Source organism: Leptodactylus fuscus, chromosome 5 (genome assembly GCF_031893055.1).
Source record: "Leptodactylus fuscus isolate aLepFus1 chromosome 5, aLepFus1.hap2, whole genome shotgun sequence".
Classification (NCBI taxonomy): domain Eukaryota; kingdom Metazoa; phylum Chordata; class Amphibia; order Anura; family Leptodactylidae; genus Leptodactylus; species Leptodactylus fuscus.
Genome location: NC_134269.1, coordinates 180,949,662 through 180,973,640, shown reverse-complemented (window position 1 = coordinate 180,973,640; position 23,979 = coordinate 180,949,662). Strand labels below are relative to the sequence as shown.

The window sequence follows — 23,979 nt, the reverse complement described above, 5'->3', positions numbered from 1 at the left end:
AGAAATGAGGGTATTTATAACCCCAATATATTCTTTGAATTCCCAGTCAGACAATGGCACTGTATACCAGTAGTAAAAATTGTGGGTGCACGTAACCCCAATATATTCTTTGAATTACCAGTCAGAAACTGGCACTATATGGCAGTAGCAAGAAATGAGGGTATTTGTATTCCCAATATATTCTTTGAATTCCCAGTCAGACAATGGCACTGTATACCCGTAGTAAAAATTGTGGGTGCACGTAACCCCAATATATTCTTTGAATTACCAGTCAGAAACTGGCACTATATGGCAGTAGCAAGAAATGAGGGTATTTATAACCCCAATATATTCTTTGAATTCCCAGTCAGACAATGGCACTGTATACCAGTAGTAAAAATTGTGGGTGCACGTAACCCCAATATATTCTTTGAATTCCCAGTCAGACAATGGCACTATATACCAGTAGCAAGAAATGAGGGTATTTATAACCCCAATATATTCTTTGAATTCCCAGTCAGACAATGGCACTGTATACCAGTAGTAAAAATTGTGGGTGCACGTAACCCCAATATATTCTTTGAATTACCAGTCAGAAACTGGCACTATATGGCAGTAGCAAGAAATGAGGGTATTTATAACCCCAATATATTCTTTGAATTCCCAGTCAGACAATGGCACTGTATACCAGTAGTAAAAATTGTGGGTGCACGTAACCCCAATATATTCTTTGAATTCCCAGTCAGACAATGGCACTATATACCAGTAGCAAGAAATGAGGGTATTTATAACCCCAATATATTCTTTGAATTCCCAGTCAGACAATGGCACTGTATACCAGTAGTAAAAATTGTGGGTGCACGTAACCCCAATATATTCTTTGAATTCCCAGTCAGACAATGGCACTATATACCAGTAGCAAGAAATGAGGGTATTTATAACCCCAATATATTCTTTGAATTCCCAGTCAGACAATGGCACTGTATACCAGTAGTAAAAATTGTGGGTGCACATAACCCCAATATATTCTTTGAATTACCAGTCAGAAACTGGCACTATATGGCAGTAGCAAGAAATGAGGGTATTTATAACCCCAATATATTCTTTGAATTCCCAGTCAGACAATGGCACTGTATACCAGTAGTAAAAATTGTGGGTGCACGTAACCCCAATATATTCTTTGAATTACCAGTCAGAAACTGGCACTATATGACAGTAGCAAGAAATGAGGGTATTTGTATTCCCAATATATTCTTTGAATTCCCAGTCAGACAATGGCACTGTATACCAGTAGTAAAAATTGTGGGTGCACGTAACCCCAATATATTCTTTGAATTACCAGTCAGAAACTGGCACTATATGGCAGTAGCAAGAAATGAGGGTATTTGTATTCCCAATATATTCTTTGAATTCCCAGTCAGACAATGGCACTGTATACCAGTAGTAAAAATTGTGGGTGCACGTAACCCCAATATATTCTTTGAATTACCAGTCAGAAACTGGCACTATATGGCAGTAGCAAGAAATGAGGGTATTTATAACCCCAATATATTCTTTGAATTCCCAGTCAGACAATGGCACTGTATACCAGTAGTAAAAATTGTGGGTGCACGTAACCCCAATATATTCTTTGAATTACCAGTCAGAAACTGGCACTATATGGCAGTAGCAAGAAATGAGGGTATTTGTATTCCCAATATATTCTTTGAATTCCCAGTCAGACAATGGCACTGTATACCAGTAGTAAAAATTGTGGGTGCACGTAACCCCAATATATTCTTTGAATTACCAGTCAGAAACTGGCACTTTATGGCAGTAGCAAGAAATGAGGGTATTTGTATTCCCAATATATTCTTTGAATTCCCAGTCAGACAATGGCACTGTATACCAGTAGTAAAAATTGTGGGTGCACGTAACCCCAATATATTCTTTGAATTACCAGTCAGAAACTGGCACTATATGGCAGTAGCAAGAAATGAGGGTATTTGTATTCCCAATATATTCTTTGAATTCCCAGTCAGACAATGGCACTGTATACCAGTAGTAAAAATTGTGGGTGCACGTAACCCCAATATATTCTTTGAATTACCAGTCAGAAACTGGCACTATATGGCAGTAGCAAGAAATGAGGGTATTTATAACCCCAATATATTCTTTGAATTCCCAGTCAGACAATGGCACTGTATACCAGTAGTAAAAATTGTGGGTGCACGTAACCCCAATATATTCTTTGAATTACCAGTCAGAAACTGGCACTATATGGCAGTAGCAAGAAATGAGGGTATTTATAACCCCAATATATTCTTTGAATTCCCAGTCAGACAATGGCACTGTATACCAGTAGTAAAAATTGTGGGTGCACGTAACCCCAATATATTCTTTGAATTCCCAGTCAGACAATGGCACTATATACCAGTAGCAAGAAATGAGGGTATTTATAACCCCAATATATTCTTTGAATTACCAGTCAGAAACTGGCACTATATGGCAGTAGCAAAAATAGTGGGTGTATATAGCCCCAATTCTATTGCTAGGGGACTTGCAGGGTATTTCTGGGGTGAAGGTGGGGGGGCACACCGTTGGAACGGGTATCGGGGGTATATATCGGGTATACGGGAATACACTGACAGTGTATTCCATTCAGGATCCTGGGAAAGCTGGGTTGCGGCGATTGAGCCCGTCAGTGCCACGTTACACTGACAAGCTTCTCCCTGGAATTTAGCTCTTACAAGAGCTGTTGTGGTTGTCTTCTCCTTCCTATCCTAGCCTGTCCCTGCCTACCCAGAATCTAAGCCCTAGCTAGCTGGACGGAAACCTCCGTCCTCGGTGAATTGCAAGCTCAGAATGACGCGAACCTGGGCGGCGCTGTCCTTTTAAATTAGAGGTCACATGTTTTCGGCAGCCAATGGGTTTTGCCTACTTTTTTCAACGTCACCGGTGTCGTAGTTCCTGTCCCACCTACCCTGCGCTGTTATTGGAGCAAAAAAGGCGCCAGGGAAGGTGGGAGGGGAATCGAGTAATGGCGCACTTTACCACGCGGTGTTCGATTCGATTCGAACATGCCGAACAGCCTAATATCCGATCGAACATGAGTTCGATAGAACACTGTTCGCTCATCTCTACTGAGAGCCCTAAGCTGAACCTCCTTCACCTTGGTTTCCCTCTGCTAATTGACAGCCTACCTTCCTATCAAGTCTGGGGCGGGTTCTTCCCTATTTATTGTTGGCTCACATTCACATTGGTGGTTGCTATTACCTTGTGTTTACTGGCTACCTACTCTTGCTGTTTTGTTACCTGTATTCTTATTCCTCATCTCTGGCTTTACTTTTGACTATTCTCATGGATTACAATTTTGTACTGCATTGCTCAACTTTTACTGACCCCTTGTCTAGCTGACCTCCCTTTGTTGTTGTTTGTCTTGTCTGCATTCTGTCATCACATAATGAATATCTAGGAAGGGCTTGTCGACCAGTTGCCGCCTGTCACTAGTGGTCATTTCTATCTGAAATTTCCCCACTGTGGGACTATTAAAGGATTATCTTATCTCATCTTGCATATGGGCAAAAAAGGGTTTTGTTATTACTGAGGGCAGAAAAGAGTATTATTACATCACTATATTAAAAGGAGTTTTCTAGCCACAAACTGATTTTTGATACTGATGACTTGTCCACAGGATAGGGCACTAGTATGTGATCTGTTGGGGTCTCATTGTTCTAGCAGCCTCCATGTGCTGATAGCTTATAGTGGACAGGATGCAGCACCGCTACTGTTCAAGTAATAGGACTGGCACAGGAGCGCCATCCTCTGTATAGTGGTAGCTCTGGGTAATTGCAGCATCATGCCTATTACTTGAATAGTAACGGTGCGGCATCCTGTCCACTAGCAGCGTCTGGCACCCGGAAGCTTCTATTCTAGTACAGCTGATCTGTGTGGGGTTCAGGCATTGAACCCTGACAGATTATATACTGAAATACTGATGAGCTGTCCTGTGGATTGATTATTGGTATAAAATAATCAATTTGGGGTCAGCAAACCCTTTAATTGATGTGATATTTTTTAGGCGAGAAGTCTGTGTAGTGCACAGCTATTGTCTTTTATTCACCATGCAATGTAATGGAGGTAGTCACAGTGTGGAGGTCATGTACTATCTGGTCCTTGTATATAGATGGTGTTGGTCTATACATGATGTGTTTTGTTTGGTAATTGTCTGTATAGTGGTAATAATTCTCCCCACCATAGTGGTACACACATAGCAGTTTCATAACTATATTTATCTTTACAATTTTTTTTGTATTCCTGATCTTTTGAGACTATATCAATGCCACTGGAAGTGCAGCCCTGACTTCTGAAATGACTGATTAAGATGGTGTTGGTATGTCAGGATATGGGGGCCCCGATTTTAGTTTTGCCTAGGGCCACACTTTGCCTAAAACCGGCCCTGTCCCCCAGATTTCTAATTTATGTATGGTAAGTGGGGTTAAAATAAAGGTAAATGTAACAAAACCTCAGCTGTGAGAAGTCTTTTTCTGTTAACCACTTCTTGTTCTACTAGGGAAGTCCTTCAAGCAAAGGTGGGAGCTTGGATTCATTAAAGGTTTATAAAGTGTTATTACTTCCTAAATCCTGAGCAGTTCCTGGGGAGAGATGAGGAACCTGAATTTATTTATTTTAAATGTAGATTGTGAGCCCCATATAGAGCTCACAATGTACATTTTCCCCTATCAGTATGTCTTTGGAGTATGGGAGGAAATCCACGCAAACACAGGGAGAACATACAAACTCCTTGTAGATGTTGTTCCTGGCAGGATTTGAACCCAGGACTCCAGCGCTGCAAGCCACCATGGCGCCCCAGGAACCTGAGTTCTGTCCCAACAATGTGAAGACTGGCAAAACTCCAGTGTGAACTACTGCCATTGTTTCGCTCTGTATATTGACTGTGTGGCTGAAGCTAGCCATCCGTACAGTTAGGGTATTCCTGTGTTTAAGCACAAAACAAGAGTCCACAGCTCAATGCATCTTATCTCATTGTACTCAGTTGCGGTTCTGTGTGCCCGAAAAAAACTTCCTCCGGTTAAGGTACACGATACAGAATCACAATAAAAAACTTTTTCAGCACAACAGAACTGATGTCTTATGTCCTTATTTTCTTTAAAAAATAACTTTTATTTCCAAATATTAAAACATCCAAAATGCCTTTGGTATAGCACCAGACACAAAACAAAAATAAGTGGTAAACACAGACCCAAAAAATAAAAAAAAACTTACGGCATATGTGTGTACGGCATTAGGAGCTAGCCTACGCGTTTCGGGACGCCTATCCCTTACTCATGGCCAAGGCTCCTAATGCCGTACACACATATGCCGTAAGTTTTTTTTTTATTTTCTGGGTCTGTGTTTACCACTTATTTTTGTTTTGTGTCTGGTGCTATACCAAAGGCATTTTGGATGTTTTAATATTTGGAAATAAAAGTTATTTTTTAAAGAAAATAAGGACATAAGACATCAGTTCTGTTGTGCTGAAAAAGTTTTTTATTGTGATTCTATTCCTGTGTTTAGTTAGTAGCTCAGATGAGCAGGTTTTTTGTTATTGTTTTGCCTGAAAGTTAAGGCTTATTTATTTTCTGCCAGTTTTTGAGAAATTAAACGCACAGGGTAAAATCTGTTGAAACCTGACCTGACTCATTCAAGTTCAGTATTTATTCCATTTGCGGTGCATAAATGGCCTTTGCAAAGGTACTAAAAAAAAAAAAAAATACTTGGCTGAGAATTATTACAAAAAACGTTCCCTGTCTGCCTGGCTGCCAGATTCTCACTCTGGTTACTTCAAACAGGTGGCACACAGTTACCTGGTTTGCAGGTCCAGCTACACAGATCAGTCTCTTCAGTGTAGTGCCACACCACCTAATACTGACACACAGCGTGTATCAGACCTTAATTAGTCACCTGACCTACATGCTGTGGGTTTTTACCAGACACCATTTAACTACCTGGCTGGAACATATCTGTTGTCCCAAACCAGACCCTTCACTTTCACTGTCTCTCTCTCTCTCTATGTATTTATTTATACAGTCTTATGCTTTATGCTTTCTATTAGTATCATATAATAACATCATTTTTATTTACCTGTTTTAATATAGTTGGGATTTGAGTCCAAAAAATTTGGGAGAACTAGTCCAAAAAACATTGAAAACCCCAAAACGAATAAATTTCTGGATGAATTCATATCAACAAATTGCAGATTAGACAGGCCAATAGCTGTAATCATGCCTAAAAAATAGTACAAATAAATTAATTATATGTATCAAACAACATTGCATCAAATCTAATTTATCCAAGTTCTTAGAGTTTTAGTAATTGTCTTCTTAAGGCTAAAGCCCCACACTGCGGTTTACAGTATCTGCAAAGTGAATGAGATTCTGGCGAATCCTAATTTATTGAACATCTAAACATTGCAAAAAAATAAAAATAAAAATCCACTATGGTAAAGTTGCATTTTTTTAAAAAAACACCCACATTTTTGAAAATTGCAGCATGTCAATGATACCAGTGGAAATGCTGGTGTTCTCCCTATAGGTTCAATAGGGGAAGAAAAACTCAGCAAAAATGCAAAATGAAAAATACTGCAGAAAAAAACTGTGATGTGTTTCTGCTGCTTCTTCTTCCGCAGCATTTTTTTAAACATTTTTTTCTATTAATAATATTTTTATTAAAGATATTTTTACAGAATAACAAATGTTACATATAATACAACGTTATGAGATAACAAGTGGTATAACAGAAAACACATGTCATGGAGAACAATCTTAAAGCAGTTCTGTTTTGTGTATGGAAACAAAATAGCCGTGGGGGCTGTCAGCCATCTGACACGACAAAGAAAAATGAGAATTTTTCAAAAACATACAAAACAGGAGTTGCAGCCAGGTTAGACTTTTATGATACTAGATTACTTGTCACTGAAATTGACATTCTCAGAGCTACAGTAAATCTTTTTTTCCACTTTAAATTTTTATTATTTTGGCATTTCACAAATTTTTTTTTTTTTTTTTTTACTAATTTGACATTTTTATTGATTTGAAATGTTCAATACATATTATGTAGTATAAACTATTATTTCTTGAACAATTTTTTTAATCAAAAATTTTAATTTATGCCCCTTACACAAACAATTTTAACAACATAGTGAAGCCCTTCCCCCTCCCTCCAGTATAATCAATAAGTAGTTCACGGACAAAAGAGTAACATTGGTTTACAGTTATACAACTATCTATTGTGGTGTTGTTTGGTACACAATGTTTCTGGTTTTACCTTCAGGTGCACACCTGTATATGAAAAGATTTTGGGGGTTACCCACTCTAGAGCAAGCAATGTACAATGGTCCATGTGAGAAATACAGACGCTCCAAATTAATGCAGGCTAGTTTAAGTGATTGACCTTGTGCTTTGTTTATAGTCATAGCAAATGCAAGTCGGATTGGTAGCAAAGGAATACGCGGAATGAAAACATTTGCTCCCTAGGGCTGGGGCCCCACGGACCAGAAACACCATTATTTTTCCCCCACGGGAAAAATCACGGTGTTTTACAGTACTTTCAAAGTGGATGGGATTCATGCGAATCCCATACCCACCTTGCGGAAAAAATCGCAGCGCAGGCACACTGCGATTTCCCAAATCGTTGCAGTTTTGAGAATCGCAGCATGTCAATTATATATACGGAAACGCCGGTAGCTTTACCGTAGATATAATTGTAAACAGAAAGTCCGCGGAGGACTTCATGAACTTTCCGTTCAAAGCTCTGCAGGAAGAACCGCGATGCGTTCATGCCCGTTGGGTCTAAGGGTGCATTCACATGGAGAGAAATGGAACCCATTGAAGTCAATGGGAAGCTTTTTTTCAGTGCTGAATCTGACACAAAATCCACACCCAATTCAGTGCCATTTTCCTCTGTGTAAATGTACCCTTAGAGTTTCCCATAGGAATAGTGGCATCAATAACATTGGGCATGAAGACTCTTAATGCACAATTTTGTGCCGTTACACTTTTTTAAAAAAAATTTTATGCAGATTGTAAGCCCCATATAGGGATCACAATGTACATTTTTTTTCCTATCAGTATGTCTTTGTAGAATGGAAGGAAATACACACAAACATGGGGAGAACATACAAACTCCTTGCAGATGTTGTTCCTAGCGGGGGATTCGAACCCAGGACTCCAGTAGTCCTGCAGTGCTAACCACTGAGCCACCATGTTGCCCCTTCTGTTACATATTTTTGGTTGGGCAAGGTTCCAAAGCAAAATTATTGGGGCTCCTATTTATAAAGTGAGTGTATGCGGTGGCATTCTAGGAGGCTCCAAAGAATCCAGGAACTCCAATGGATACATTATGGCTTGTTCACTCTCCATGAGTGAATCGATGGACATGTATGTGGTTGCTAGACCAGGCAGCCCCATTGCATATGTCGTATACGGTCATTTTCAGAACGTTCATCCTTTTGTTCAGAAGTTTCCATATTCCTTTGCTTCAGCCTGCCTTATCCTGTGCTTCTGAAGACAACATTCCCGTTGTTCTGATGTCTCAGCTGCCTTAGGGCCTATTCACACGGCGTAAACGTGCATTTATTTTGGCAAAATACACATGTAAAAATAAGACTCCCATTGACTTCAATGACATTTTTTTCATACGTGTAAAAAAACAGTTCAAAATACACATCAAAATACTCGTCAAAATACACGTTAAATGTCATTAAAGTCAATGGGAGTCTTAGGGTGCATTCACACGATGTCTTTTGGCACGTAATGTGCCACGTAGATGCCGCGGGATCTTTTGCAGGCCGTATATGCTCCCATTGTTTTCAATAGGAGCCGGTACGGTATACGTGGCGCTATTTTGCGGCCGTGATTTTGCGGCGGACGCAAAATAGCGCCGCGTATACGGTGCCGGCTCCCATTGAAAACAATAGGAGCGTATACGGCCCGCAAAAGATCCCGCGGCGCCTACGTGGCACATTACGTGCCAAAAGACATCGTGTGAATGCACCCTTATTTTTACACGTGTATTTTTTACACGTGTATTTTGTCACAATACTTGCGTGTTTACTCCGTGTGAACGGGCCCTGACACTGATAAGAGATGTAATAGGATGAATAGTAATACAGAGCGGCCCTCACAGTATTACTAGGACCTGACACTGATAAGAGATGTAATAGGATGAATAGTAATACAGAGCAGCCCTCACAGTATTACTAGGCCCTGACACTGATAAGAGATGTAATAGGATGAATAGTAATACAGAGCAGCCCTCACAGTATTACTAGGACCGGACACTGATAAGAGATGTAATAGGATGGATAGTAATACAGAGCAGCCCTCACAGTATTACTAGGACCTGACACTGATAAGAGATGTAATAGGATGAATAGTGATACAGAGCCGCCCTCACAGTATTACTAGGACCTGACACTGATAAGAGATGTAATAGGATGGATAGTGATACAGAGCAGCCCTCACAGTATTACTAGGACCTGACACTGATAAGAGATGTAATAGGATGAATAGTAATACAGAGCAGCCCTCACAGTATTACTAGGACCTGACACTGATAAGAGATGTAATAGGATGAATAGTAATACAGAGCAGCCCTCACAGTATTACTATGGCCTGACACTGATAAGAGATGTAATAGGATGAATAGTAATACAGAGCAGCCATCACAGTATTACTAGGACCTGACACTGATAAGAGATGTAATAGGATGAATAGTAATCCAGAGCCGCCCTCACAGTATTACTAGGACCTGACACTGATAAGAGATGTAATAGGATGAATAGTAATACAGAGCAGCCCTCACAGTACTTCTAGGCCCTGACACTGATAAGAGATGTAATAGGATGAATAGTAATACAGAGCAGCCCTCACAGTATTACTAGGACCTGACACTGATAAGAGATGTAATAGGATGAATAGTAATACAGAGCCGCCCTCACAGTATTACTAGGGCCTGACACTGATAAGAGATGTAATAGGATGAATAGTAATACAGAGCGGCCATCACAGTATTACTAGGCCCTGACACTGTTAAGAGATGTAATAGGATGAATAGTAATACAGAGCGTCCCTCACAGTATTACTAGGCCCTGACACTGATAAGAGATGTAATAGGATGAATAGTAATACAGAGCAGCCCTCACAGTATTACTAGGACCTGACACTGATAAGAGATGTAATAGGATGAATAGTAATACAGAGAAGCCCTCACAGTATTACTAGGCCCTGACACTGATAAGAGATGTAATAGCATTAATAGTAATACAGAGCAGCCCTCACAGTATTACTAGGACCTGACACTGATAAGAGATGTAATAGGATGAATAGTAATACAGAGCGGCCATCACAGTATTACTAGGACCTGACACTGATAAGAGATGTAATAGGATGAATAGTAATACAGAGCAGCCCTCACAGTATTACTAGGACCTGACACTGATAAGAGATGTAATAGGATGAATAGTAATACAGAGCGGCCATCACAGTATTACTAGGACCTGACACTGATAAGAGATGTAATAGGATGAATAGTAATACAGAGCAGCCCTCACAGTATTACTAGGACCTGACACTGATAAGAGATGTAATAGGATGAATAGTAATACAGAGCGGCCATCACAGTATTACTAGGCCCTGACACTGTTAAGAGATGTAATAGGATGAATAGTAATACAGAGCGGCCCTCACAGTATTACTAGGCCCTGACACTGATAAGAGATGTAATAGGATGAATAGTAATACAGAGCAGCCCTCACAGTATTACTAGGACCTGACACTGATAAGAGATGTAATAGGATGAATAGTAATACAGAGAAGCCCTCACAGTATTACTAGGCCCTGACACTGATAAGAGATGTAATAGCATTAATAGTAATACAGAGCAGCCCTCACAGTATTACTAGGACCTGACACTGATAAGAGATGTAATAGGATGAATAGTAATACAGAGCGGCCATCACAGTATTACTAGGACCTGACACTGATAAGAGATGTAATAGGATGAATAGTAATACAGAGCAGCCCTCACAGTATTACTAGGACCTGACACTGATAAGAGATGTAATAGGATGAATAGTAATACAGAGCGGCCATCACAGTATTACTAGGACCTGACACTGATAAGAGATGTAATAGGATGGATAGTAATACAGAGCAGCCCTCACAGTATTACTAGGACCTGACACTGATAAGAGATGTAATAGGATGAATAGTAATACAGAGCAGCCCTCACAGTATTACTAGGACCTGACACTGATAAGAGATGTAATAGGATGAATAGTAATACAGAGCAGCCCTCACAGTATTACTATGGCCTGACACTGATAAGAGATGTAATAGGATGAATAGTAATACAGAGCAGCCATCACAGTATTACTAGGACCTGACACTGATAAGGGATGTAATAGGATGAATAGTAATCCAGAGCCGCCCTCACAGTATTACTAGGACCTGACACTGATAAGAGATGTAATAGGATGAATAGTAATACAGAGCGGCCCTCACAGTATTACTAGGCTCTGACACTGATAAGAGATGTAATAGGATGAATAGTAATACAGAGCGGCCCTCACAGTATTACTAGGCCCTGACACTGATAAGAGATGTAATAGGATGAATAGTAATACAGAGCGGCCCTCACAGTATTACTAGGACCTGACACTGATAAGAGATGTAATAGGATGAATAGTAATACAGAGCCGCCCTCACAGTATTACTAGGCCCTGACACTGATAAGAGATGTAATAGGATGAATAGTAATACAGAGCGGCCATCACAGTATTACTAGGCCCTGACACTGATAAGAGATGTAATAGGATGAATAGTAATACAGAGCGGCCCTCACAGTATTACTAGGCCCTGACACTGATAAGAGATGTAACAGGATTAATAGTAATACAGAGCAGCCCTCACAGTATTACTAGGACCTGACACTGATAAGAGATGTAATAGGATGAATAGTAATACAGAGCAGCCTTCACAGTATTACTAGGACCTGACACTGATAAGAGATGTAATAGGATGAATAGTAATCCAGAGCCGCCCTCACAGTATTACTAGGGCCTGACACTGATAAGAGATGTAATAGGATGAATAGTAATACAGAGCGGCCCTCACAGTATTACTAGGATCTGACACTGATAAGAGATGTAATAGGATGAATAGTAATACAGAGCGGCCATCACAGTATTACTAGGACCTGACACTGATAAGAGATGTAATAGGATGAATAGTAATACAGAGCAGCCCTCACAGTATTACTAGGCCCTGACACTGATAAGAGATGTAATAGGATGAATAGTAATACAGAGCGGCCATCACAGTATTACTAGGCCCTGACACTGATAAGAGATGTAATAGGATGAATAGTAATACAGAGCGGCCCTCACAGTATTACTAGGCCCTGACACTGATAAGAGATGTAATAGCATTAATAGTAATACAGAGCAGCCCTCACAGTATTACTAGGACCTGACACTGATAAGAGATGTAATAGGATGAATAGTAATACAGAGCAGCCCTCACAGTATTACTAGGACCTGACACTGATAAGAGATGTAATAGGATGAATAGTAATACAGAGCGGCCATCACAGTATTACTAGGACCTGACACTGATAAGAGATGTAATAGGATGAATAGTAATACAGAGCAGCCCTCACAGTATTACTAGGACCTGACACTGATAAGAGATGTAATAGGATGAATAGTAATACAGAGCGGCCATCACAGTATTACTAGGACCTGACACTGATAAGAGATGTAATAGGATGGATAGTAATACAGAGCAGCCCTCACAGTATTACTAGGACCTGACACTGATAAGAGATGTAATAGGATGAATAGTAATACAGAGCAGCCTTCACAGTATTACTAGGACCTGACACTGATAAGAGATGTAATAGGATGAATATTAATACAGAGCCGCCCTCACAGTATTACTAGGACCTGACACTGATAAGAGATGTAATAGGATGAATAGTAATCCAGAGCCGCCCTCACAGTATTACTAGGACCTGACACTGATAAGAGATGTAATAGGATGAATAGTAATACAGAGCAGCCCTCACAGTATTACTAGGATCTGACAATGATAAGAGATGTAATAGGATGAATAGTAATACAGAGCAGCCCTCACAGTATTACTAGGACCTGACACTGATAAGAGATGTAATAGGATGAATAGTAATACAGAGAAGCCCTCACAGTATTACTAGGCCCTGACACTGATAAGAGATGTAATAGGATGAATAGTAATACAGAGCGGCCCTCACAGTATTACTAGGACCTGACACTGATAAGAGATGTAATAGGATGAATAGTAATACAGAGCGGCCCTCACAGTATTACTAGGACCTGAAACTGATAAGAGATGTAATAGGATGAATAGTAATACAGAGCGGCCCTCACAGTATTACTAGGACCTGACACTGATAAGAGATGTAATAGGATGAATAGTAATACAGAGCGGCCCTCACAGTATTACTAGGACCTGACACTGATAAGAGATGTGATAGGATGAATAGTAATACAGAGCGGCCCTCACAGTATTACTAGGACCTGACACTGATAAGAGATGTAATAGGATGAATAGTAATACAGAGCAGCCATCACAGTATTACTAGGACCTGACACTGATAAGAGATGTAATAGGATGAATAGTAATACAGAGCAGCCATCACAGTATTACTAGGACCTGACACTGATAAGAGATGTAATAGGATGAATAGTAATCCAGAGCCGCCCTCACAGTATTACTAGGACCTGACACTGATAAGAGATGTAATAGGATGAATAGTAATACAGAGCAGCCATCACAGTATTACTAGGACCTGACACTGATAAGAGATGTAATAGGATGAATAGTAATACAGAGCGGCCATCACAGTATTACTAGGACCTGACACTGATAAGAGATGTAATAGGATGAATAGTAATACAGAGCAGCCCTCACAGTATTACTAGGACCTGACACTGATAAGAGATGTAATAGGATGAATAGTAATACAGAGCGGCCATCACAGTATTACTAGGACCTGACACTGATAAGAGATGTAATAGGATGGATAGTAATACAGAGCAGCCCTCACAGTATTACTAGGACCTGACACTGATAAGAGATGTAATAGGATGAATAGTAATACAGAGCAGCCTTCACAGTATTACTAGGACCTGACACTGATAAGAGATGTAATAGGATGAATATTAATACAGAGCCGCCCTCACAGTATTACTAGGACCTGACACTGATAAGAGATGTAATAGGATGAATAGTAATCCAGAGCCGCCCTCACAGTATTACTAGGACCTGACACTGATAAGAGATGTAATAGGATGAATAGTAATACAGAGCAGCCCTCACAGTATTACTAGGACCTGACAATGATAAGAGATGTAATAGGATGAATAGTAATACAGAGCAGCCCTCACAGTATTACTAGGACCTGACACTGATAAGAGATGTAATAGGATGAATAGTAATACAGAGCAGCCCTCACAGTATTACTAGGCCCTGACACTGATAAGAGATGTAATAGGATGAATAGTAATACAGAGCGGCCCTCACAGTATTACTAGGACCTGACACTGATAAGAGATGTAATAAGATGAATAGTAATACAGAGCCGCCCTCACAGTATTACTAGGACCTGACACTGATAAGAGATGTAATAGGATGGATAGTAATACAGAGCAGCCCTCACAGTATTACTAGGACCTGACACTGATAAGAGATGTAATAGGATGAATAGTAATACAGAGCAGCCCTCACAGTATTACTAGGACCTGACACTGATAAGAGATGTAATAGGATGAATAGTAATACAGAGCAGCCCTCACAGTATTACTATGGCCTGACACTGATAAGAGATGTAATAGGATGAATAGTAATACAGAGCAGCCCTCACAGTATTACTAGGACCTGACACTGATAAGAGATGTAATAGGATGAATAATAATACAGAGCCGCCCTCACAGTATTACTAGGATCTGACACTGATAAGAGATGTAATAGGATGAATAGTAATACAGAGCAGCCCTCACAGTATTACTAGGACCTGACACTGATAAGAGATGTAATAGGATGAATAGTAATCCAGAGCCGCCCTCACAGTATTACTAGGACCTGACACTGATAAGAGATGTAATAGGATGAATAGTAATACAGAGCAGCCCTCACAGTATTACTAGGACCTGGCACTGATAAGAGATGTAATAGGATGAATAGTAATACAGAGCCGCCCTCACAGTATTACTAGGCCCTGACACTGATAAGAGATGTAATAGGATGAATAGTAATACAGAGCGGCCTCACAGTATTACTAGGCCCTGACACTGATAAGAGATGTAATAGGATGAATAGTAATACAGAGCGGCCCTCACAGTATTACTAGGACCTGAAACTGATAAGAGATGTAATAGGATGAATAGTAATACAGAGCGGCCCTCACAGTATTACTAGGACCTGACACTGATAAGAGATGTAATAGGATGAATAGTAATACAGAGCGGCCCTCACAGTATTACTAGGACCTGACACTGATAAGAGATGTAATAGGATGAATAGTAATACAGAGCGGCCCTCACAGTATTACTAGGACCTGACACTAATAAGAGATGTAATAGGATGAATAGTAATACAGAGCAGCCATCACAGTATTACTAGGACCTGACACTGATAAGAGATGTAATAGGATGAATAGTAATACAGAGCGGCCATCACAGTATTACTAGGACCTGACACTGATAAGAGATGTAATAGGATGAATAGTAATACAGAGCCGCCCTCACAGTATTACTAGGACCTGACACTGATAAGAGATGTAATAGGATAAATAGTAATACAGAGCAGCCCTCAGAGTATTACTAGGACCTGACACTGATAAGAGATGTAATAGGATGAATAGTAATACAGAGCCGCCATCACAGTATTACTAGGACCTGACACTGATAAGAGATGTAATAGGATGAATAGTAATACAGAGCCGCCCTCACAGTATTACTAGGACCTGACACTGATAAGAGATGTAATAGGATGAATAGTAATCCAGAGCCGCCCTCACAGTATTACTAGGACCTGACACTGATAAGAGATGTAATAGGATGAATAGTAATACAGAGCGGCCTCACAGTATTACTAGGCCCTGACACTGATAAGAGATGTAATAGGATGAATAGTAATACAGAGCGGCCCTCACAGTATTACTAGGACCTGAAACTGATAAGAGATGTAATAGGATGAATAGTAATACAGAGCGTCCCTCACAGTATTACTAGGACCTGACACTGATAAGAGATGTAATAGGATGAATAGTAATACAGAGCAGCCCTCACAGTATTACTAGGACCTGACACTGATAAGAGATGTAATAAGATGAATAGTAATACAGAGCGGCCTCACAGTATTACTAGGCCCTGACACTGATAAGAGATGTAATAGGATGAATAGTAATACAGAGCGGCCCTCACAGTATTACTAGGACCTGAAACTGATAAGAGATGTAATAGGATGAATAGTAATACAGAGCGGCCCTCACAGTATTACTAGGACCTGACACTGATAAGAGATGTAATAGGATGAATAGTAATACAGAGCGGCCCTCACAGTATTGCTAGGATCTGACACTAATAAGAGATGTAATAGGATGAATTGTAATACAGAGCAGCCATCACAGTATTACTAGGACCTGACACTGATAAGAGATGTAATAGGATGAATAGTAATACAGAGCAGCCATCACAGTATTACTAGGACCTGACACTGAGAAGAGATGTAATAGGATGAATAGTAATACAGAGCGGCCATCACAGTATTACTAGGACCTGACACTGATAAGAGATGTAATAGGATGAATAGTAATACAGAGCCGCCCTCACAGTATTACTAGGACCTGACACTGATAAGAGATGTAATAGGATAAATAGTAATACAGAGCAGCCCTCACAGTATTACTAGGAACTGACACTGATAAGAGATGTAATAGGATGAATAGTAATACAGAGCCGCCATCACAGTATTACTAGGACCTGACACTGATAAGAGATGTAATAGGATGAATAGTAATACAGAGCCGCCCTCACAGTATTACTAGGACCTGACACTGATAAGAGATGTAATAGGATGAATAGTAATACAGAGCGGCCCTCACAGTATTACTAGGACCTGACACTGATAAGAGATGTAATAGGATGAATAGTAATACAGAGCAGCTCTCACAGTATTACTAGGACCTGACACTGATAAGAGATGTAATAGGATGAATAGTAATACAGAGCCGCCCTCACAGTATTACTAGGACCTGACACTGATAAGAGATGTAATAGGATGAATAGTAATACAGAGCAGCCCTCACAGTATTATTAGGCCCTGACACTGATAAGAGATGTAATAGGATGAATAGTAATACAGAGCAGCCCTCACAGTATTACTAGGACCTGACACTGATAAGAGATGTAATAGGATGAATAGTAATACAGAGCAGCCCTCACAGTATTACTAGGACCTGACACTGATAAGAGATGTAATAGGATGAATAGTAATACAGAGCCGCCCTCACAGTATTACTAGGACCTGACACTGATAAGAGATGTAATAAGATGAATAGTAATACAGAGCGGCCCTCACAGTATTACTAGGACCTGACACTGATAAGAGATGTAATAGGATGAATAGTAATACAGAGCAGCCTTCACAGTATTACTAGGACCTGACACTGATAAGAGATGTAATAGGATGAATAGTAATACAGAGCAGCCTTCACAGTATTACTAGGACCTGACACTGATAAGAGATGTAATAGGATGAATAGTAATACAGAGCCGCCCTCACAGTATTACTAGGACCTGACACTGATAAGAGATGTAATAAGATGAATAGTAATACAGAGCGGCCCTCACAGTATTACTAGGCCCTGACACTGATAAGAGATGTAATAGGATGAATAGTAATACAGAGCAGCCCTCACAGTATTACTAGGACCTGACACTGATAAGAGATGTAATAGGATGAATAGTAATACAGAGCCGCCCTCACAGTATTACCAGGCCCTGACACTGATAAGAGATGTAATAGGATGAATAGTAATACAGAGCCGCCCTCACAGTATTACTAGGACCTGACACTGATAAGAGATGTAATAGGATGAATAGTAATACAGAGCCGCCCTCACAGTATTACTAGGACCTGACACTGATAAGAGATGTAATAGGATGAATAGTAATACAGAGCGGCCCTCACAGTATTACTAGGACCTGACACTGATAAGAGATGTAATAGGATGAATAGTAATACAGAGCCGCCATCACAGTATTACTAGGCCCTGACACTGATAAGAGATGTAATAGGATGAATAGTAATACAGAGCAGCCCTCACAGTATTACTAGGACCTGACACTGATAAGAGATGTAATAGGATGAATAGTAATACAGAGCGGCCCTCACAGTATTACTAGGACCTGACACTGATAAGAGATGTAATAGGATGAATAGTAATACAGAGCAGCCCTCACAGTATTACTATGTTCTGACACTGATAAGAGATGTAATAGGATGAATAGTAATACAGAGCGGCCCTCACAGTATTACTAGGACCTGACACTGATAAGAGATGTAATAAGATGAATAGTAATACAGAGCGGCCCTCACAGTATTACTAGGACCTGACACTGATAAGAGATGTAATAGGATGAATAGTAATACAGAGCCGCCCTCACAGTATTACTAGGACCTGACTCTGATAAGAGATGTAATAGGATGAATAGTAATACAGAGCCGCCCTCACAGTATTACTAGGACCTGACACTGATAAGAGATGTAATAGGATGAATAGTAATACAGAGCAGCCCTCACAGTATTACTAGGACCTGACTCTGATAAGAGATGTAATAGGATGAATAGTAATACAGAGCCGCCCTCACAGTATTACTAGGACCTGACTCTGATAAGAGATGTAATAGGATGAATAGTAATACAGAGCGGCCCTCACAGTATTACTAGGCCCTGACACTGATAAGAGATGTAATAGGATGAATAGTAATACAGAGCCGCCCTCACAGTATTACTAGGACCTGACACTGATAAGAGATGTAATAGGATGAATAGTAATACAGAGCGGCCCTCACAGTATTACTAGGACCTGACACTGATAAGAGATGTAATAGGATGAATAGTAATACAGAGCAGCCCTCACAGTATTACTAGGACCTGACACTGATAAGAGATGTAATAGGATGAATAGTAATACAGAGCGGCCCTCACAGTATTACTATGTCCTGACACTGTTAAGAGATGTAATAGGATGAATAGTAATACAGAGCAGCCCTCACAGTATACTAGGCCCTGACACTGATAAAAGATGTAATAGGATGAATAGTAATACAGAGCAGCGCTCACAGTATTACTAGGACCTGACACTGATAAGAGATGTAATAGGATGAATAGTAATACAGAGCAGCCCTCACAGTATTACTAGGACCTGACACTGATAAGAGATGTAATAGGATGAATAGTAATACAGAGCGGCCCTCACAGTATTACTATATCCTGACACTGTTAAGAGATGTAATAGGATGAATAGTAATACAGAGCAGCCCTCACAGTATTACTAGGCCCTGACACTGATAAGAGATGTAATAGGATGAATAGTAATACAGAGCGGCCCTCACAGTATTACTATGTCCTGACACTGATAAGAGATGTAATAGGATGAATAGTAATACAGAGCAGCCCTCACAGTATTACTAGGACCTGACACTGATAAGAGATGTAACAGGATGAATAGTAATACAGAGCCGCCCTCACAGTATTACTAGGCCCTGACACTGATAAGAGATGTAATAGGATGAATAGTAATACAGAGCCGCCCTCACAGTATTACTAGGCCCTGACACTGATAAGAGATGTAATAGGATGAATAGTAATACAGAGCGGCCCTCACAGTATTACTATGTCCTGACACTGTTAAGAGATGTAATAGGATGAATAGTAATACAGAGCAGCCCTCACAATATTACTAGGCCCTGACACTGATAAGAGATGTAATAGGATGAATAGTAATACAGAGCAGCCCTCACAGTATTACTAGGACCTGACACTGATAAGAGATGTAATAGGATGAATAGTAATACAGAGCAGCCCTCACAGTATTACTAGGCCCTGACACTGATAAGAGATGTAACAGGATGAATAGTAATACAGAGCAGCCCTCACAGTATTAGTAGGACCTGACACTGATAAGAGATGTAATAGGATGAATAGTAATACAGAGCGGCCCTCACAGTATTACTATGTCCTGACACTGTTAAGAGATGTAATAGGATGAATAGTAATACAGAGCAGCCCTCACAGTATTACTAGGCCCTGACACTGATAAGAGATGTAATAGGATGAATAGTAATACAGAGCGGCCCTCACAGTATTACTAGGCCCTGACACTGATAAGAGATGTAATAGGATGAATAGTAATACAGAGCGGCCATCACAGTATTACTAGGCCCTGACACTGATAAGAGATGTAATAGGATGAATAGTAATACAGAGCGCCCTTACAGTATTACTAGGACCTGACACTGATAAGAGATGTAATAGGATGAATAGTAATACAGAGCAGCCCTCACAGTATTACTAGGACCTGACACTGATAAGAGATGTAATAGGATGAATAGTAATACAGAGCGGCCCTCACAGTATTACTAGGACCTGACACTGATAAGAGATGTAGTAGGATGAATAGTAATACAGAGCGCCCTCACAGTATTACTAGGACCTGACACTGATAAGAGATGTAATAGGATGAATAGTAATACAGAGCCGCCCTCACAGTATTACTAGGACCTGACACTGATAAGAGATGTAATAGGATGAATAGTAATACAGAGCAGCCCTCACAGTATTACTAGGACCTGACACTGATAAGAGATGTAATAGGATGAATAGTAATACAGAGCCGCCATCACAGTATTACTAGGACCTGACACTGATAAGAGATGTAATAGGATGAATAGTAATACAGAGCCGCCCTCACAGTATTACTAGGACCTGACACTGATAAGAGATGTAATAGGATGAATAGTAATACAGAGCGGCCCTCACAGTATTACTAGGACCTGACACTGATAAGAGATGTAATAGGATGAATAGTAATACAGAGCAGCTCTCACAGCATTACTAGGACCTGACACTGATAAGAGATGTAATAGGATGAATAGTAATACAGAGCCGCCCTCACAGTATTACTAGGACCTGACACTGATAAGAGATGTAATAGGATGAATAGTAATACAGAGCAGCCCTCACAGTATTACTAGGACCTGACACTGATAAGAGATGTAATAGGATGAATAGTAATACAGAGCCGCCATCACAGTATTACTAGGACCTGACACTGATAAGAGATGTAATAGGATGAATAGTAATACAGAGCCGCCATCACAGTATTACTAGGTCCTGACACTGATAAGAGATGTAATAGGATGAATCGTAATACAGAGCGGCCCTCACAGTATTACTAGGACCTGACACTGATAAGAGATGTAATAGGATGAATAGTAATACAGAGCGGCCCTCACAGTATTACTATGTTCTGACACTGATAAGAGATGTAATAGGATGAATAGTAATACAGAGCCGCCCTCACAGTATTACTAGGACCTGACACTGATAAGAGATGTAATAGGATGAATAGTAATACAGAGCCGCCCTCACAGTATTACTAGGACCTGACACTGATAAGAGATGTAATAGGATGAATAGTAATACAGAGCAGCCCTCACAGTATTACTAGGACCTGACACTGATAAGAGATGTAATAGGATGAATAGTAATACAGAGCCGCCCTCACAGTATTACTAGGACCTGACACTGATAAGAGATGTAATAGGATGAATAGTAATACAGAGCAGCCCTCACAGTATAACTAGGACCTGACACTGATAAGAGATGTAATAGGATGAATAGTAATACAGAGCAGCCCTCACAGTATTACTAGGACCTGACACTGATAAGAGATGTAATAGGATGAATAGTAATACAGAGCCGCCCTCACAGTATTACTATGTCCTGACACTGATAAGAGATGTAATAGGATGAATAGTAATACAGAGCCGCCCTCACAGTATTACTAGGACCTGACACTGATAAGAGATGTAATAGGATGAATAGTAATACAGAGCCGCCATCACAGTATTACTAGGACCTGACACTGATAAGAGATGTAATAGGATGAATAGTAATACAGAGCGGCCCTCACAGTATTACTAGGACCTGACACTGATAAGAGATGTAATAGGATGAATAGTAATACAGAGCGCCCTCACAGTATTACTAGGACCTGACACTGATAAGAGATGTAATAGGATGAATAGTAATACAGAGCAGCCCTCACAGTATTACTAGGACCTGACACTGATAAGAGATGTAATAGGATGAATAGTAATACAGAGCGGCCCTCACAGTATTACTAGGACCTGACACTGATAAGAGATGTAGTAGGATGAATAGTAATACAGAGCGCCCTCACAGTATTACTAGGACCTGACACTGATAAGAGATGTAATAGGATGAATAGTAATACAGAGCAGCCCTCACAGTATTACTAGGACCTGACACTGACAAGAGATGTAATAGGATGAATAGTAATACAGAGCAGCCCTCACAGTATTACTAGGACCTGACACTGATAAGAGATGTAATAGGATGAATAGTAATACAGAGCAGCCTTCACAGTATTACTAGGACCTGACACTGATAAGAGATGTAATAGGATGAATATTAATACAGAGCCGCCCTCACAGTATTACTAGGACCTGACACTGATAAGAGATGTAATAGGATGAATAGTAATCCAGAGCCGCCCTCACAGTATTACTAGGACCTGACACTGATAAGAGATGTAATAGGATGAATAGTAATACAGAGCAGCCCTCACAGTATTACTAGGACCTGACAATGATAAGAGATGTAATAGGATGAATAGTAATACAGAGCAGCCCTCACAGTATTACTAGGACCTGACACTGATAAGAGATGTAATAGGATGAATAGTAATACAGAGCAGCCCTCACAGTATTACTAGGCCCTGACACTGATAAGAGATGTAATAGGATGAATAGTAATACAGAGCGGCCCTCACAGTATTACTAGGACCTGACACTGATAAGAGATGTAATAAGATGAATAGTAATACAGAGCAGCCCTCACAGTATTACTAGGACCTGACACTGATAAGAGATGTAATAGGATGAATAGTAATACAGAGCAGCCCTCACAGTATTACTATGGCCTGACACTGATAAGAGATGTAATAGGATGAATAGTAATACAGAGCAGCCCTCACAGTATTACTAGGACCTGACACTGATAAGAGATGTAATAGGATGAATAATAATACAGAGCCGCCCTCACAGTATTACTAGGATCTGACACTGATAAGAGATGTAATAGGATGAATAGTAATACAGAGCAGCCCTCACAGTATTACTAGGACCTGACACTGATAAGAGATGTAATAGGATGAATAGTAATCCAGAGCCGCCCTCACAGTATTACTAGGACCTGACACTGATAAGAGATGTAATAGGATGAATAGTAATACAGAGCAGCCCTCACAGTATTACTAGGACCTGGCACTGATAAGAGATGTAATAGGATGAATAGTAATACAGAGCCGCCCTCACAGTATTACTAGGCCCTGACACTGATAAGAGATGTAATAGGATGAATAGTAATACAGAGCGGCCCTCACAGTATTACTAGGACCTGACACTGATAAGAGATGTAATAGGATGAATAGTAATACAGAGAAGCCCTCACAGTATTACTAGGACCTGACACTGATAAGAGATGTAATAGGATGAATAGTAATACAGAGCGGCCCTCACAGTATTACTAGGACCTGACACTGATAAGAGATGTAATAGGATGAATAGTAATACAGAGCGGCCCTCACAGTATTACTAGGACCTGAAAC

At 40.2% G+C, this 23,979-nt stretch overlaps 1 protein-coding gene across 1 annotated transcript in view; it reads right to left on the bottom strand.

Moving 5' to 3' along the window:
* SLC23A1 (solute carrier family 23 member 1) overlaps positions 1–23,979 on the bottom strand; it is a 171,555-nt gene that overhangs the window by 14,528 nt on the left and 133,048 nt on the right. The window contains exon 12 of the mRNA XM_075274875.1: positions 6,103–6,246. Within this exon, the coding sequence (XP_075130976.1) occupies positions 6,103–6,246 (144 nt within the window). The remainder of the gene's footprint in view (positions 1–6,102; positions 6,247–23,979) is intronic.